Source organism: Vanrija albida (genome assembly GCF_041260175.1).
Source record: "Vanrija albida strain AlHP1 chromosome Unknown contig_1, whole genome shotgun sequence".
NCBI classification, from domain to species: domain Eukaryota; kingdom Fungi; phylum Basidiomycota; class Tremellomycetes; order Trichosporonales; family Trichosporonaceae; genus Vanrija; species Vanrija albida.
In genome coordinates this window covers 2,196,595-2,213,074 of record NW_027191420.1, presented here as the reverse complement: position 1 = coordinate 2,213,074, position 16,480 = coordinate 2,196,595, and the positions used below count along the sequence as shown (strand labels likewise).

General features: G+C 67.1%; 9 protein-coding genes across 9 annotated transcripts; 3 read left to right on the top strand and 6 right to left on the bottom strand.

The window, feature by feature from the left end:
• Positions 1-212: 212 nt before the first annotated feature.
• Positions 213-2,641, top strand: GRC3 (Polynucleotide 5'-hydroxyl-kinase grc3; the record flags this gene model as incomplete). The annotated part of the gene is made up of 5 exons (XM_069349559.1): positions 213-661; positions 700-838; positions 877-1,227; positions 1,270-1,582; positions 1,623-2,641. The coding sequence occupies 5 exons, from the start codon at positions 213-215 to the stop codon at positions 2,639-2,641; spliced, it is 2,271 nt and encodes a 756-aa protein (XP_069213103.1).
• Positions 2,642-2,876: 235 nt separating this feature from the next.
• vps5 (Vacuolar protein sorting-associated protein vps5) lies at positions 2,877-5,138 on the bottom strand (the record flags this gene model as incomplete). Its single annotated transcript, XM_069349558.1, has 2 exons — positions 2,877-3,134; positions 3,180-5,138. The coding sequence occupies 2 exons, from the start codon at positions 5,136-5,138 to the stop codon at positions 2,877-2,879; spliced, it is 2,217 nt and encodes a 738-aa protein (XP_069213102.1).
• Positions 5,139-5,383: 245 nt separating this feature from the next.
• Positions 5,384-6,908, bottom strand: PTC6 (Protein phosphatase 2C 6; the record flags this gene model as incomplete). Its single annotated transcript, XM_069349557.1, has 7 exons — positions 5,384-5,664; positions 5,719-5,789; positions 5,848-6,170; positions 6,206-6,440; positions 6,486-6,638; positions 6,683-6,749; positions 6,794-6,908. The coding sequence occupies 7 exons, from the start codon at positions 6,906-6,908 to the stop codon at positions 5,384-5,386; spliced, it is 1,245 nt and encodes a 414-aa protein (XP_069213101.1).
• A 276-nt stretch (positions 6,909-7,184) lies between these two features.
• Positions 7,185-8,397, bottom strand: mrpl8 (mitochondrial 54S ribosomal protein bL17m; the record flags this gene model as incomplete). The annotated part of the gene is made up of 5 exons (XM_069349556.1): positions 7,185-7,371; positions 7,450-7,529; positions 7,615-8,067; positions 8,197-8,281; positions 8,333-8,397. The coding sequence occupies 5 exons, from the start codon at positions 8,395-8,397 to the stop codon at positions 7,185-7,187; spliced, it is 870 nt and encodes a 289-aa protein (XP_069213100.1).
• A 1,097-nt stretch (positions 8,398-9,494) lies between these two features.
• Positions 9,495-10,262, top strand: ACP2 (mitochondrial acyl carrier protein; the record flags this gene model as incomplete). Its single annotated transcript, XM_069349555.1, has 4 exons — positions 9,495-9,674; positions 9,866-10,004; positions 10,041-10,047; positions 10,190-10,262. 4 exons carry the CDS (start codon positions 9,495-9,497, stop codon positions 10,260-10,262), a joined length of 399 nt encoding a protein of 132 aa, XP_069213099.1.
• Positions 10,263-10,396: 134 nt separating this feature from the next.
• Q8F55_000903 (uncharacterized protein) lies at positions 10,397-12,463 on the bottom strand (the record flags this gene model as incomplete). The annotated part of the gene is made up of 7 exons (XM_069349554.1): positions 10,397-10,783; positions 10,822-11,222; positions 11,260-11,397; positions 11,432-11,724; positions 11,760-11,867; positions 12,045-12,125; positions 12,207-12,463. 7 exons carry the CDS (start codon positions 12,461-12,463, stop codon positions 10,397-10,399), a joined length of 1,665 nt encoding a protein of 554 aa, XP_069213098.1.
• A 373-nt stretch (positions 12,464-12,836) lies between these two features.
• Positions 12,837-13,512, top strand: Q8F55_000902 (uncharacterized protein; the record flags this gene model as incomplete). The annotated part of the gene is made up of 4 exons (XM_069349553.1): positions 12,837-13,007; positions 13,048-13,140; positions 13,173-13,404; positions 13,442-13,512. 4 exons carry the CDS (start codon positions 12,837-12,839, stop codon positions 13,510-13,512), a joined length of 567 nt encoding a protein of 188 aa, XP_069213097.1.
• Positions 13,513-13,617: 105 nt separating this feature from the next.
• DCC1 (Ctf8p and Ctf18p associating protein) lies at positions 13,618-14,825 on the bottom strand (the record flags this gene model as incomplete). Its single annotated transcript, XM_069349552.1, has 3 exons — positions 13,618-13,989; positions 14,024-14,672; positions 14,707-14,825. The coding sequence occupies 3 exons, from the start codon at positions 14,823-14,825 to the stop codon at positions 13,618-13,620; spliced, it is 1,140 nt and encodes a 379-aa protein (XP_069213096.1).
• Positions 14,826-15,137: 312 nt separating this feature from the next.
• Positions 15,138-16,317, bottom strand: Q8F55_000900 (uncharacterized protein; the record flags this gene model as incomplete). The annotated part of the gene is made up of 5 exons (XM_069349551.1): positions 15,138-15,217; positions 15,252-15,474; positions 15,537-15,757; positions 15,806-15,924; positions 16,178-16,317. The coding sequence occupies 5 exons, from the start codon at positions 16,315-16,317 to the stop codon at positions 15,138-15,140; spliced, it is 783 nt and encodes a 260-aa protein (XP_069213095.1).
• Between the last annotated feature and the right edge of the window lie 163 nt (positions 16,318-16,480).

Sequence of the window (16,480 nt, the reverse complement as noted above, 5' to 3'; positions counted from 1 at the left end):
GGATGTCGACATTGGCTGAGTCAAATCGGCCACTCTTTGCTTTTGCCATGATCGACTCCGCCGCAAGTTGGCGCCGGTGCGGCCGGAATCCGGAGACCCCGCAACCAGACCACGTGAATTTGGACGAAGTTTGAATCGGCAAGGCGACCACCCAGCGACAATGACACTCTGCCTTGTTTGTGCTTGCATTCTCCCCAAAACACGTCACCGCAATGTCCGCTCTGGCAGCAAGAAGAGCGGCACAGGCTGCCTTGTCAGCTTCCCAGCCGTCATCACCCGCCCCAGCCCAGAAGGTGCCAGAACCAGCTCGCAAGGCAACACCGCAGCCCGAAAGCCCGGAAGTCGAATCGGCCGTCCTCTCCTCTGACGCCGAGTCAGAGGCCTCCGAGCCCGCACCACGGACTAGCAAGCGGAGAAAGGTAAACAAGGAGGCTCCGAAGGCGACGCCCAAGGCAGCGACGAGGTACTATGCCGCGCCTGCTGAAGAGGAGCAACCCAAACTGAGGAAGAAGGAGCGCCGCTTCTCGTTCAGCGCGCCGAACGACGACGACAGCTCTGGGAGCGACGGCGAGGAGGAGGAGGATGCTGGACAGGATGATCCTATGACACCTTGGTCTGGAGCGCCTAGCCCGCGTGCTGGGCCATCGCGCCTCGCCCAACAGTGAGTTGGAACCCCACTATGGTAACTCACCCCCTTAGACCAGCTCTGGACGTTGGCAGGTCGACCTTTGTTCCCCAGGAGGGTGTCAACATCCACAAGGTCGGCGAGAAGGCGCTCAAGGCGGCGGGAGTCGAAACACCGGGTCCTGCGGTGGTCGTGAGCCTCGGCGAGGAAGACGTAAGCGCAGATCGCCGAACGGCCACTGACATCACTAGAGCCTCATGGTCGCAGGTACCTTCACGGTCACCCCGCTGCAGCAGTCAATATCCCTCTTATCGGCAACTATCCGGCCGTCTGTCGACGCGATCGAGGCGTACCCCGTGTACGCCCCGACGTCGCACCCTGTTCCCGTCCTCACTGCTCAGCAGGGCGAAGATGCAGAAGTCTCGCCCCTCCTCGCTTCGCTCTCTCTGCCGAAGAAGTTTGAGACGGATGCGAGCCGCTCCATCTTCCTTATCCAAGAGCTCCGCACTGGGGTTGAGGGCCTTCGCGGCGACGTCGTTCCCGGGTTCAGCAACATCTGGCTGGATGACAAGGGAACATGGGGATTGAGGGGTGTTCACTTGGTGAGCCAAGTGACACTGTGGATTTCAGCTGACATTGTACAGCTCACTGGGTCGTTCTACACGCCAGTGTACCCCCACGTCAACCCAACTTCATGGAGGGATGCCCTCGACTCTCTTGACACTGCTGAGACCCAAGACCAAGACGACGATGACCTTGGTTTCGAAGGCGACAGCGTGCCCGTCGTCCTGGTCAAGGGGCCGAAGCGGAGCGGCAAGTCGTCGTTGGCGCGGGCCTCGCTCAACCGCCTCCTGGAGTCGTTCCAGCGCGTTGCGTGGCTCGAGAGTGATTTAGGCCAGGGAGAGTTTGGCTGTGGAGGCGTCGTCGGCCTCTGGGTGCTTGACCAGCCCGTGCTTGGTGAGCTTGCGAGCCCCGCCTTTCCAAAGCTGACAGACAGGCCCATCATTCACACATCCCCGCGTCCCCGTCAAGGCGCACTACCTCGGCGAGGTCAGCCCCCAGTCGTGCCCCGACGAGTACCTCGAGGTGGTGCACCAGCTGCTCCAGTACTACAAGTACGAGGTGCAGGCGCCTATCGACGGGCTGGGCTCGGCCCCAGCGGGCGGCAAGCGAACCGACGCGATCCCGCTCGTTGTCAACACGCAGGGCTGGGTCAAGGGGCTGGGCGAGGACTTGCTGCGTGCGATCGAGGCGGCCGCCGAGCCGACGCGCATCTTCGCGTTCGAGCAGGTCGACGAGCCGGCGGCGACTGCAGACGGGTGGACGACGAGCCCCGTCCAGCAGACGCACGAGCTCCCCTCGTCCGGTGTGACCTTCACACTTGAACCCGCCCCCGTGTCGCCCCTGCACGCGCGGTACACGGCGGCCGACATGCGCGCGCTCACGACCATCGCGTACCTGCACGCACGGCTGGAGCGCCCACACCACTGGGACTTTTCTGCCCCGCTGCTCGCGGTACCCCCCGTGCAGGTAGAGCTCGGCGGTGCGCTCCAGCGCGCATACCTCATCGGCGAGGGCGCCGACGCCGTCGTGCCCTCCGACTTGCCGCTGGCGCTGAACGCAAGCCTCGTGGCGCTGATTGACGGCGAGGCAGACGGCGAGGCCTACGTCCCTGCGCGGGCCCAGCCGCCAGCCGACGAGGCGAGCTTCCTCGGCCTCGCGCTCGTCCGTGCCGTGCGCGCCGAGCTAGAAGGCACCCTCAGTCTCCAGCTCGTGACCCCCCTCTCTAGCGCACACCTCGCGCGCGTCTCCGCCCTTGTGCGTAACGGCGCGTTCGAGCTGCCCCCCTGCGGCATGTTTGACTGGCGCGAGCGCGTGCCCGGAGGCGGAGTGAGCGACGAGGGCCTTGCCGGCGTGCGCTGGGACGACGTGCCGTTCCTCGACGCCGGCGCGTCGGACGCCGTCGGCGGCGACAGGCGGCGCTTCAGGCGCAACCTGCAGCGCAAGAACATGTAGCGGGTGGGGTGTCTTGGGATGCATCGTTGTTGATCGAGGCGAATGGAGTACGCTGCTCACGTCAGGAGCTGCCAGGCGCCGCTGGGTGGCCGAGGACCGAGAAAAGTAGCCCAGGTGTGGCCGATGCGGCCGCGCAACGCACAATGTCATTACTGCATACTCTAGCGACACAACCGCTCCGAATCCCATGCCTCCGAAAGCTCACTACCCCCTGCTACCCCTCTCACCCTCGCTCCTACACCGCCTGCGCCGCCGCCGCCGCCTGCGCCTGCTGCTGCGCCTGCGCACGCTGCACCATCTTGAGCAGCATGGCGTGGTACTCCTCCCACGCGGTCACGAGCTCGCGCTGGCGCGCAATCTGCCCGTCGAGGTGGATCGTGAGCGTCTTGCGGAACTCGTCGACGCGCTCGCGCTCGAAGCGCGCAAACTCGGCCTTGACGAGCTTGGACTGGGCCTCAAAGTCGGCAGCCGCGTCGCGCGAGCGGCGCTCGGCCTGGCGAGTCAGCGCAGTCCCCGACCCCCCGCCCACCGCACTCACCTCGCCCAGCTCGGCCAGCGATGCAGCGGCACGATCCGCCAGCTTGCCCTGCTGCCGCGCCTTGTCGCGCGCCTGCCGCACCCGCTGCACCTCCTTGTCTGCGGCCTGCGCCGTGTGGTACGCGCGCACGCGCGACGCAAACGAGAGCCGCACGCTGCCAATGAAGCGCACATACTCGTCGGCCAGGTTGAGCAGCTGGGCGACGTCCGAGGTCGCCTGCTCCTCGCCAAAGGTGCGTTCCTTCTTTGTCAGATCCGCCAGACGACCGAGCGCAGCGCACATGGCCGCGCCGAGGTCCGACTCTGCGAGCGCCTGCGAGGCGTCGGAAAACTCGCCGACCGTGTGCGCGAGCTCGAGGCGGGCCTTGCTCGCGACATCGAGCGACTTGGACACGCCCTTGAGCTGCGTCTCGAGGTGGTCGAGGTACAGCTTCTTCTGGTCGAACCAGTCGTCCTGCTCGACGTACCGCGGCCCGGTCCAGCTCGCGAGCACGCCCGTGTTTGGGGGCGTGTCGGTTGGCGCCTTGCCGCGGTTCTTGATATCCAGGGCAAAGCTGTCCGACTCGAGGAACAGGCGGAGATCGGGGTCGAGCTGGAGGATGGGGTGCGACGTGATCTTGGTCAGGCAGCGCTGGAGGGCAGAGCGGCGCGTCTCGATAAACTGGTCCTGGAAGCGTCCAAACACATGCTTGTCCGGCACAGGGGGGACAAACACGCCGGGGTTGTTGGCCAGCAGCGCCTCGTACAGCCACAAGAAGTCGGAGAAGCGGCGCAGGACGCTGAACTCGCCCCGCCGGTAGTGGGGCGACGTCGTCTTCGTGTTGACCGTGTAAACCACATGCCCGCGCACGGGGTCGCCGACCTTTGTTGGGTTCGACACCGAGATCTGGAACACGGGCGTGCTGAGCAGCTTTGAGCGGCGCGGCGAGCCAGGCAGCGAGCCCTCACGCGCCTGGACACGCGACGGGCCCGAGCCAGTAGGCGAGGGCACAGCCGGCTCGGGCTCTGGCTCGGCCTCCCGCTCCGCCTCCCAACCGCCGCCTCCCTCATTCCACGGGTCGCTGCCGCCCGCCAGAGGCCCCTCATCAGCATCCACCGCGCCCCAGCCGCGCCCGCCAATCCGCGCCGCGATGCCATTCGTCGCGCCGCCAATCGCCAAGCTCTGGAACCCGTAGTCGTCGGCCGCACCCGGCGTCTCCAGAGGGGACACGGACACCCTGTCGCCCGGTGTCGGCGCGTTGGCATGCACCGGCGCCGGAGCGCCGTCGTGCGGCGTGTCCGGGCGCGAGGGCACGGCCGAGTCCGGGAGCGGCACCGCCGCCGGGTCGGTCGGCAGGCGGCGCTTCGTGTCGACCGGCTTCGGGCGGAAGACGTACGTGCCCTTCTTCTCTGGCGTGGGCGGGACGGCGGCAGAGGGGGCAGTGGCGGCCGAGGCGACGAACGCGCGCTTGAGGCTCGCCTGCGGGTCGCTCTCAGCGAGGAGCTCCTCGTCAATCAGGCCGGCGGGGAGCGCGCGCGCGTGCTGCTGCTGCGAGGCGGGCTTGGAGGGCGAGGTCGGGGGCGAGCGGGCGGCCGAGCGCCCGAGCGCCGCCGACGGCGACGTGCGCGGGGGGGACACGAACCCGCTCGGCGCGTACGGGTCGGTGCTGTGCTGCGGCGACGAGGGCTTGCTGGCTGGGTGGGAGTGGGCGTGGGCGAGCTCCTCGCGCTCGCGCGCGGCGATGACCGACGGCGGGTCGGGCACGGTCGCACCAAAGCCCCCGAACCCGGCGTACTCTTCCTGCTCTGGCTCGGGCTCGGGCTCGCGCGCCGCCGCCACTGGAGGGCCCCAGGACGGGCCAGAGTCGTTGAACGGGTTCGCCCAGGGGTCGGCCTCGGTCGATGAGTTGCTGAACAGCGTTGGCCGGGGCGCTGGCGTAGACGCCGAGAGGAGGCGCGCAAAGGACTCTTCCTCGTCCATTGTGTGGGTGGGGTCGAGTGATGCAGTGAGTGAGATGGTTGTCGACGCTGTTGTCGGTCGCCGTTCGTGACGAGGAGCAGTGACGTTTGGTGGCACCAGCGCAGCGCAGATGGCACGGGACCTGATCCAGCGACCAGCCGGCCGAGTGGCGCCGTGGCAGCGCAGCAGGACGCACCATCCACCCCTCCACCCAACCTACATGCATATCAATGCTTGGGAAACAGATATGAGATCTAATCGTACAGCTACATGCGCTGCATCCTTGTGCTGAGCATGTCGGCCTGTTGGCGGCGGTACTCGCGGCGCGCGGCCGTCGAGTCCTCGCCGCCCACCTCGCCCCACCCGGCAAGCGGCACGACAATGCACGTGCAGTTGTCCTGCGCGGCAAGGTCCTCGCCAAAGTGCACAATCGTCTTGGCTGCGCGTGTGGGGTCTATTGATCGGCGGGCGAGGTCGACGAGCTCTTGGTCGGAGAGCAGCGACGTCAGGCCGTCGGTAACGAAGATGAGGTAGCAGTTTTCCGCGCCTGTGGGTGGGTGTGAGTGCTGGACAGGACAGGTGGAGTAATCAGCACACTCACCGTCGATGATCGACGTGCGTACTTCAGGCTCGACCGTGACTCCGGACGCCTTGTACTCAAAGTCGCCAAAGCTGAGGGGCGTCAGCTCCTCCTCCTCCACCGCTGCTCGCCCTCGTCCCGCCCACCCACCCTCTCGTGTTCTCAATCGCGCCCATCCAGCGCGTCTCGCCAAAGCTGTCCGAGATCAATCTGTCCGTGCCCATGCGTCGCAGCCGGTCGGCCTCGATGCGGCTCTCGGCGTGGTGGCGGTCGGTGAGCGCCTTTGCCTCGCCCGTCTTCTTGTTGCACAGCAGCACGCGCGTGTCGCCCACCTGCGCCACGGTGAGGTGGATCTTCTTAGCGGCCCAGTGCGGCTGTGCGGGCTCGTCGAGCGAGTGCAGCAACACGACGGACGCGGTCGAGCCCGTGTGCTCGGCGCCGCCTTCAATCTCCTTGCGCAGCATCTGATCCGCCTAGGGTCAGCGCCGTCCGTAGCTGCTCCACGCACTTTCAAAAACGCAAGCGTCAACCGCTCCTCCAGCGTCATCGGCTCGCTCGCCGCAACGGGCTCAGACATGGCCCACTTGGTATACCGCTGCAGCGCGCCGCCGCGCCAACGGCGAAAGTAGCCGCCGAGCTCGACCGTCTCCTCGACGACGGCGGGGATATCGGCGGGGGTGCAGGTCTCGATGATCTCAGCCAGGCGCGAGTGCAGGAAGCTCGATACGGAGCGGCCGCCATGCCTGCATTGTCAGCCACCCTCCAATGCCACCGCCCACCCCACTCACCCGTCAAAGATGCCAAAGAAGCCGACCTGCTTGGCCAGCGCCTCGCCGCCCGCCTTTGCCGGGTCCCACTTGCCCGCCTTGCTCGGCAGCGAGGCCTGCAGCTCTGCGACGGCGATCTCGAGTGCGTGCACCGACGTCGCGTCCTCCTGGTACCTGCGTGGGTCAGCGCGCTAGCTCCAGCGCCCGAGAACACGCACGCGCGCTGCCCGCGCGAGCTGTACACGCCGACAATCTTGGGCGAGCTGAGCGGCACCTTGTAGATGCCTGTGGGTCAGCCGCTGGTGCCCCGACACCGACACCCCACTCACTTCCGTCCATGGTCGTGCCGCGCACAAAGTCGTGTAGCCGCCGTGCTGGTGTCGATGAGCCCGATGCTCGCGCCGAGCGCGCGGCGCGCGAGAGGGGGCCAGTACGCATCACCATGGAGAGTGTGGTCACAAGGGGGTCATGAGTGAGTCGGGTGGGGATGTGGGGTGTGCCAAGTGAGGTACCGCGTCGACGAGTCAGGTGGTCGACCGCGCTGATCGGCAACAGCAGTCAACAAAGGCCGTCCGTCGACAACCACCCGCGCGCGCGCCCTGACGAAAACCTCCGCCTTGAACCGCGTGCCGCTGCCGCATGCAGCTGCCGCACATCCCGACCCACACCCCCCACACCACACCCCCCACACCAGTGCCAACAATGCATACATGATCACGTCTAGTCAACCTCGGCCACCGGCGCCTTGTCGCCCGGTCGCTCAGAAACAAACAAGGGCGCAGTGTTGCGCTTGCCCGAGCGCCGTCCGAGGGCGCCGCGCGCCAGGCCCAGACCCGTGTTGCCGACCGACATGCCGGGGTAGCGCTCTCCAGCGAGCACGCGACGGCCTGTCAGTGGTGCTGTCGTGCTGCGGTGTGTCAGCGGGGTGGGCACGGGAGGCGCTGCAGCACAGCCAAAGGCCAAACCGCCAAACGTAGCTACTCACGAAGCCTTGTTGAAGTGGAACTCGGTCTCCTTGCCCGGGCGGCGGTGTCCAACGGCCTCGGACTCGACCATGAGCCTATCCTATACGGGGCGTCAGCGCCATTGCGGACCGAGATGCGCGAGGTCCAGCAGCCAGCCGCCGCTCCTCCCACCCACGCAGACTCACGGAAAACTCCTTGGCGAGCTTTGCAAACTCCTTCTTGCCCTCCTCACCGCGGTACCGGAGCACCTTGTTGACCGACTGAGCGGTGCGGTCGCGCAGGCCGCTCGTGTCAAAGCCCTCGGGGAGCGCGTCGCGGCCCTTGCGGTTGGCGAGGACGGCGCTCTCGCGGGCGGCGGCGCGGGCCGTGAGCTCAAACTTGAGGTCGCGCGGGCCGTCGACGAGGCTCACAAGCGCGACCGGCGCATAGTCTCCCGGCCGGCGCCCAAACTTTGTGATGCGCGTGTATCCTCCCGGGCGGTCGGCGTACCGCTCTGCCAGGGTGCCGAAGAGCTTGGGCAGCAGGGAAGTGCTCGCCTCAAACGCCTCGGGGTCGGAAGTCTCGAGGTCGTAGCCTGGCGCGCGGGTAGGCGGGACCTGCTGCTTCTCGGGCGAGACAGGCGTGTTGTGGTGCCCGGGCTGGGCGTCAGACAGGACCACGACGGCAACTCACGAAGAGGAAGGCCTGGGCGGACCGCTTGGCGGGGTCGGTGCCGCGCTTTCCGAGCGAGATGATCTGGAGTCAGCGCGCACACGGCCCACACTAACCTTCTCGGCCTGGCGCGCGGCCTCCTTGGCCTTGGGCACGGTGGTCTTGATGACCTCGTGGTGGAGGAGGGCCGAGACGAGGTTTCTGAAAAGTTAGCGGACGTGGTGGTGGTGGGAGGCGCGGCGCCGCACTCACCGCAGCAGCGCGGCGCGGTGGCTCGGCGTCCTCTGCAGCTTGCGGAACTTGATGCCGTGCTTCATTGCGTCGGTGTCGCGTCGGCGTCGGCGTCGGTGTTGTTGCTAGCGGGTTGAAGTGGTCGACTGACCGACTTTTGACGAACCGACAATGTCCGTGAGGGGGAGGGCGGGAGTAAATTGGTGGAGGCGGTGGGTGGGGTTGTGTGTGGCTGCTGGTGATGGTGTGTGGGTGCGTGCCGTGCGTGCCGTAGGCAGTGGACGGCTATGCATGGGGTGTGGTGGGGCATAGGTGCTTGTCTGCACTGCGGGACAGGCTCAGCGATGCATGCAGGTGACCATGGGGCGAGATATCTCCGTGCCACGGTGGCCGTCCTCCTCAACCGCCTCAAGCAGCCACCCCGTCTGGCGTCCAGGACGACGCACTGTCAGCTGAGAGTCGCCCGAGTATTCGCGAATGCATCCCAGTGATGCACGTGTGCTTCGGGCTCCGCTGGGATGGGGCGGAGCGTGTCTCTCAGCGGTGGCACGCCCGCCCGCCACACCGACCCCCGGCCATCTCCCCATCCCCTCACACCCAGACGATACAAACAGTACATCACAGCGCGTTCGGGGTCCGCTATGAAGCCGTACAGTCGGTCATGGGGCATGGCAGGGCCACCGGCTCACCGCCCGTCTACCGCCCGCTCCGCGCGCCTCATGCCCACGGGCATGGCCACGGCCTACCGGCTCGTGGGCACTGCAGCACCTCATACTCGTCTCGGCCCTACTCTGCCCCAGCGACGCGGAGACCGCCCAGCCAGGCTGCCCGGCGCTACCCCGCCGTCGCGCCGATCCACCGCCTGCCACTGCTCTCCTAGTCACCCCCACCCCCCACCCCACCCACCCCTATGCATCCAACCCACCCACACCGACACCCCACGCCATGCATACCTACCACCTCTGCATGCCCCCACCCACCAAGCATGCACACCGCCCCTGCGGCCTGCCCCCGCCCCCGCCGGCCAAGTGCCACACCCCGGCGTCAGACTTAACCCCGTGCCGCTGCTACGCCCGATGACCACTGCAGAGTCGCTGGTTCGGCATCCTGCGAACTGCAACCAAGCAAGCCCTCAGCTCCATCTCCTTCTCGCTAGCCAGCAGACTACTCGCAGACCAACACAATGTTCCGCCTCGCCCTCCGTGCCGCCGCCACCCCCGCCCGCGCCCGCGCCGCCGCGCTCGCCCGCCCCGCCGCGGTCCCCGCCTTCCGCGCCTACTCGGCCGCCGCCCTCACCAAGGAGGACATTACGAGCCGCGTGCTCGACGTCCTCAAGTCGTTTGAGAAGGTCGACGCTGGCAAGGTGCGTTGTCCCGGGCCGAGTCGCGCCGCAGGCGCTGGCGAGGCTGCGCCGAGGGGATGGGGAGGAGTAAAAAGGCCTGGCCGAGCCGTCGTCGCTGGCCCGCCGCTGCCCGGCGGCAACGGCGGCCCAGCGGTTTATCGCGCCTCCCCTCCCCTCCCGCCCCGTCCTGCACCACACCACTCACGCCCCAGCTCACCCCCACCGCCACCTTCACGTCCGACCTCGGACTCGACTCGCTGGACGCCGTCGAGGTCGTCATGGCCATCGAGGAGGAGTTTGCCATCGAGATCCCCGACGCCGAGGCCGACGCCATCAACACGGTCGACCAGGGTGGGTGAACGCGAGCGAAGCAGAGCTGACCCCCAGCGATCGAGTACGTTGTCAAGGTGTGTACTGTGGCCACGACCACTCCGGCCCCGCCCCGCCCCGCGCTGCTGCTAACCCCGGCGCCCTTCCCAGACCCCCGAGGGTGAGTTTGACGTCCCTACCCCTACAACTCCCGCTCACCCACCCAGCACATTAATCAACGCACCGAGAGTAGTACGCATGCAGGACTTGACATTCGGCCATGACACCCGGCCATTGTAATCCGTCTGGCAGACTGACAAGAAGAGAGGAGTTGGATATCGCATTGAAATGCATGGCGCCACACAAGTGTCGTCTACAAGCTACCTCGTGTCGGACACAAGTTTTACTCGTCGCGGCACGGACGGGCTACGAGCCTACTCGTCGTCGACCTCGATCGCGTCCGACGCCCCGCTGACTCCAGAGCTCGAGCCATTGGCCGCCGGCGTGCCCCCCTCGGCCACTGGGACAACCTCCTCCACCCACGTGTATCCCTTAACCTTCTTGGCGCCAGGTGGAGGGACAACCTCGACGACCATGGGCTGTGGTGCAGGCGGCGGGCTTGGAGGCGCCGACACGCTCCCGCTCCCCTCGCCCTCGCCAGTGTCATCGTACTCGTCTTCGTCCGCCTCGGCCCGCCGACTGACGCGCGCCGAACGGCGCTCACCCGGGATAACTGGCCGCGCCTTTGATGGCTCGTACCCTCCAAAGCTCGCCTCGCCGGCGCCTCTACGGCCACCTCGTCTGGGAGCCTCGTCCTCCTCCTGCGCTGTCAGCAAGGCGAAAACACTGCCCAACTCACATCGACGCTGTCGTACGTGTAGTCGACCTTCTTTGTCGACCTGCGCGTCCGCGTGCTTCGCAGCTCGGCCTGCTGCATCGCGCGCAGTGTCGAAACGATACGCGAACGTGCACGCTGCACGCGCTGCTCCTCCTTCTCGGCGCGGGGGACCAAGTCTTCGGCGAGCCACTTTGCAAGCTTTGCCTCGTCTTCGACGCCCTTGACTTGCCGGCGGAACGCCAGCAACTCTGGGGGTCTCAACTTGCCCTTTGGTCCCGTGCCCGCCGGCTTTTCAGGCTTGGACTCGCCATGCGCGGCGTATACTTCCTGCTGCGCCTGCAGCTCGGCGCGTGTCGTGGTGATGGCGACGAACGGGCAGGGGCGCTTGAACGGGTTGCCAGACTTGTACAGACGCACCGATGCTGCCGTGGTCAGGGGTGTACTGACCCGAGTACTTACAATCCAGGCTCCAGATTCGGCTCTTCCCACGGTCAAGGCCGATTGGCTCGGTCTTGATAGCCGCGTCGAGTTCGCCACTGCGCTTGCTCGTCGGCTCATGCTCCTTGATGATGGCCCGGATGGCGTCCGAGTGGGTCACTGGGGTCAGCGTCGCCGGCGACTTGGCACTCACGCTGCCAGTCGACAAGCTGGCGCAGCAGCCTCGCACGCTCGTGCCAGTCGAGCTCAAACAGGCCGCCGCCGCGCGCCTCAATCTGCTTGAGGGGGTTGCGGAGGACGCGCTCCTTGGGATCCTCGCCCGGGTACCGCAAACGGCCCAGCTCCAGGCGCTCCTCGGACGGATTGCAGCACCCTCCACGCGCCTCCTCGTTTGGCGGCCAGGGCCTGTCCCAGACGGTGAACTCTGACGAGTTGAGGAGCATGTCTGAGATGTAGTTTGAGAGATGAGATTGAATATTGGTGCAGCTGGGGGTCAGCGCCACATTCGCGGCTGTACATACTCGAGGTTGCGGAGACCGGGCTTGAGATTCGCGAGGAAGCGGACAAGCACGCCCTCGAGGACGTCGTCGGGTCGGTTGGCCACGGGCTCAGTGAGGCAGCGTTCAAAGCTGGGCGTGTCAGCGTCAGCCAAGGCGCGGAAACTGGGGCACGGCGGGAGTGTGGCACTTTGGCCCAGGCAGCGGGCACCCAACGGGGCAGGCGCGACGGCGGCGGCGTGGTCCACCATTCCGACCAGACCGACCAGCCCAGCCGACGACCCTTGTTCCGGCACCAGGCCGACTCACTCGTCCAGACACTCGAGTCTGCGAATCTTGTCACGCAGGTTGAACTTTACGATAAACGCCCATGTGTATGCGACCTGCCAGCTGGGGGTGTGTGAGCGTGCTGTGCATGCAGCGAGCGGGCGTGACGCGGGCCCGCGTGCGCGGCGCCGTCGCGCAACTCACTCGTCCTGGACGCGCTCTGGCCGTGGGGGCTCGTACGCGTGCTTCTCGAGGTCGGCGTCGTGGCGGCGCTTTGCCTCGGCGAGGAGGTTGGGCGGGTCGGCTGGGGCGCCTTCCTCGGCGTCGTCGGCGTCGACCTCGATCGCCGAGCCGTTTGCATGCGCGTGCCCGTTGCCATTCGCGCGCGGGCTCGCGCCGGTCGGCACGGCGCCGCGCTCGCCTTCCTCACGCTTCACCGCGGCATCGGTGACGCGGGGCATGGGTGGTGGTTGGTGGGGTGGAGGTGTGCGTGATGGCGCGGGTGTGGGTGTGGGGCTGGGGTGGGGGTTGGGCGGAGTAGATGATGATGTGAGAGGAGGGATAAAGGAATGAGTAGAGGTGACGAGGGTGGTAGTGCGACCGGGTCGATCGCGAGCGAGTGAGCAGAGCAGCAGCGGCGACGGCGGCGTCGAGTGAGCACTGAGCCGCGCCGCGCACTTACAGCCTGCCCACACCTGCCCAACCACCGCCGAGCCGAAAATCACACGTCATGCTTACCCCACGGGGAACACGTGGCGACCACCTTCCCTCGTTCGCTGGTACACAAGTCGCCACCCAAGCATCCACACGACTCTTGCACTCCACCCCCACACCATGTCGGTCAACACGGAAGAGCACGGCAAGCAGTCGTTTGCGCTGCGGCGCGGTGAGACGCTCCTGACGCCGGGGTACGCCGTCGAGCTCGAGGTGCGCGTGCCCGCGAGCCTCGAGGGGCCGAAGCGCGTCGAGGCGGCGGGCGGCCTGATCTGGATCACGAGCGAGCGGGTGGGCTTGCCTTCCCCCTTTGCCCCGCTGACCTCCCCAGTTCGTGGTGATCGCCCAGACACCGGCCAGCGAGAGCCAGATGCGCATGAGCTACCCGCGCGCGCCGACGCTCAGCAGCCTCGACGTGCCCTTCGTGAGTTGGCCTCGCCGCGGCGCTGACCCCAGGCGACGATCAAGAGCAACGAGTTCGCCGTGCCCCTCTTCAGCGCCAACCACCTGCTCGTGTCGTTCGTGCCGGATCCGGCGGTGGCGCAGCCTGGCCTCCCGCACCCCGGCCGCGGGGGCGCCATCACGGCCAAGCTCGTGGTCGGCGACGGCGTGGCCCACGCCGTGTGGAAGCGCATCGAGGCTGAACGCGCCGCGTGGGAGGAGCGCAGGCGGAACGAGGACGCGCTGCGTGGGTTAGGGGTGGGGAGGGCAGGGCTGACGCGCAGCGCTGTACACTTCGCGGCCGGCGGACGGGCACGTCACTGCGGACAGCGAGGCGGCGCCGCCGCCGGCGTAGCGTACCGGACTAGACACTCACGCGGCGGCCACGCACGCACACACAAACAGAGTATGGTACATGGACCGATGTATGTACAGTAGTAATGCGACTCGCCCCCAGCCCCTACCCACTCCTCCGCGGGTGCCACCACACCCCGTCGCGCCCCTTGACAGCCCTCACAAACTTTGCCACGATCTTGTCCCGGGCCTTGGTATCGCCAGCAGGAAACAGGCCGCGGAGGAACGGGGTCATCTCGTCCGGCCGCCAAGCCTGGCGCGTGAGGAAGAGGTCTGCGAAGCGGGTCGCCGCGTCGGGCGGGAGGGCCGCGCGGGGGAAGTATGACACGAGCTTTCCCGGCGCGGCGAACGCGCTCGGCGGCGCGTCGGAGAGGAGGTAGTCGCCCGCGAGGAGGGGGAGGGCGACGGCGGATTCGAAGCTCTCGCCGGCGGCCGCGCGCCACTCGGCCAGGAACTCGTCTTCTGCGCGTTTTGTGTCCTGCTGTCAGCGCGGCCCTCGCTACCCGACTCACCCCCAGCCCGACGAGCAGCCCACGCCCGAGCTCGCGCACCGCCGCGCCGACGTCGACCGCCCACTCGCCGCCCTCGACGGCCCCGAACAGCCCCAGCACGGCGCGCGCGAGCCCCGGCGCGACGTCGTGCTCCCCCAGCTGCTGGACGGCCTCGTCGGCGCGCATGCTCGCCGCGTCGCCCGAGACCGTGCCGTACGCCCCGACGATGGCCAGGAGCGCGGTGAGGAGCGGGGCCAAGTGCGCGGGGGGGAGGAGGAGCATGTGCCCGTCTACCTCGACGACGTTTGCCTCTTTAAGGGCTGCCGCCAGCTCGGCGTCGCTCGCCTGCACAATGCTCTCGAGCTGCGCGCGCGTGTACCGCTTCGCCTCGTCGCGCTTGCGCTTGCGCCCTGCCCCCCCGTCGCCCGCCTCGCTCCCCAGCCCGCCCCACGCGCTCGCCCTCAGCACCGTGCCGAGCCGCTCGACCCGCCCCGCGCTGGGCACGCACTCGAGCACCTCGTGGCAGATGTCGCGTATCGCCAGTGTCCTGTCCGCCGCCGCGGAGCGCAGCACGACCAGCGAGTTGGAGATGGTCACGCTGCGCAGAGTGTACGTCTTGTCCGCGGTGCAGAGGACGCTGTCGTCCGCCGGGCGGCCCTTTATTGTCAGGCTGGGCGTTAGCGGCGGCTTGGGGGAGCACGTACGGGACCACGGCGCCGCCCTCCACCTGCGCGAGGATCTCGGCCGGCAGCTCGAGCAGCTGGTAGCTCTCCTCGTCTTGCTGCTCCGGGAACCGTACCGTGATATAGTCGTCTGGCAGCATGGTGTTGTGTGCAGTCGTGCGTCGCCGCCGCGCCGCGAAATCATGTCATGAAATCAAGACGCGACGCGTCGCCATTTGCTCCCGCCCTCCAAGCTCAACGCCGGTCCACCATACATCAATCAACATGGCCCAATGCTTCTACGGACTGGTTCTAACGGCAAGACGAGAATGAGAAAAGAGATGGCGGGGGGCATGTCCTACGCCGCCCAGAGTCTAGGTGTGCAAGTGTGGGCAGAGACAGTCTGGAGGCGTGTGTACGCAAGCCCCTGCAGTCTCTGCCCGTGGCCCGTGGCCGGACGGCCCTTGGCCCTTTTACTTCCTGTACGTGCAGCACGAGATGACGTACGGGAACACGGACAGGGCGATACACGCGAACGCGACCCAGGTCAGGTCTGCCGGTCAGCGCAGAAACACCCGCGCACTCACAAAGTGACGGCCCAGCGTTCACCTGGATGCCCAGCGGCTGGCCGTTGGTCACCTTGACCTTCTTGAGGATGCCCGAGTCCTTGGCAATGACCGAAGTCCAGATGGCCGCGCCGATCATCAAGAAGAAGGCCGAGATGGTCGCGCACAGCGCGGCCGCGAAGAATGACAGGCGGTGCTTGATCAGGCCAAAGATGAAGGCGAGCGCCGTGAGGCACGAGCCGACCTGCGCGTGGGTGTCAGTCCGACCCCAGCCTCTCCTCGCAGCGACGCCGACGCCACACTCACAAAGATCAGGAGCGAGCCAGCCCGCGACAGCGCGTGGTTCCACGAGTTGTCCTTGAACGACACGGCGTCCTTGCCGATCGACGCAACCGCCTGGTCCTTGAGGTTACCCGCCGCGCCGGTCGCGGGGATGTCGGCGACCATCTGCGACACGGGCTCGAAGGGGTAGCCAAAGATGGTGGCATTGCAGCGGCCGGCGTTGACGTTGTTGTAGCCGCACGACTCTGCGCCGTGTCAGTGCTCTGCGGCGGCGGCGACTCCCCGCGACTCACTGTACAGGCCGTAGCGGTAGTACTGGCTCAGGCCCTTGGACTCGCCCATGGGCGTGAGGGCGTTCGAGTACAGGCCCACCGGGTCCTTGTTGATGGCGCCCTTGAGACCGTTGCCGAAGCTGGTGCATGTTAGTGCATGCACGCGGTGTGGACGACGGGGAGGGGAAGCAGCGGGCAGTAGAGGCCGGCGTACACGGCGTGGATTCAGAGGCGATGCCGTGCCAAGAACTCCCGTTGCCATCCCGCGTGCCTCCGGGGCCGAGCTGGCGAGCGACAACACGGCGGCTGTGTCGGTGTCGCCGTCGTCACCGCCGTTGCCACCGCCGCTGTCGAGCTGCCCCCTGCCTCCCTCCCCATCGCACGTGCACTCACGCCTTGAGGTTGAGCTCGACCATGTAAATGTTGTTTACGAGCGCGCCGCTCGAGATCTGCCCAATGTTGGCAAAGGCGACGAGCACCATTGCGATAAAGGACAGGACCGAGGCGCCGGCGATGCAGTGTTCTCCCCTCATGGTGTGTGGTGTAGTGTCGAGCGAGAAATTGTCGAGTGGGCAAGAGCAAGATGTGTGATGAGCGGTGCTGTTGGTGGGTGGGTGGCCAGAGGGCCGGCTGGGCTGGGCGGGTCGAAAACGAACAAAGCCGAGCTAGTGTGGTGGGTACCTTGTGCTCCTCGCG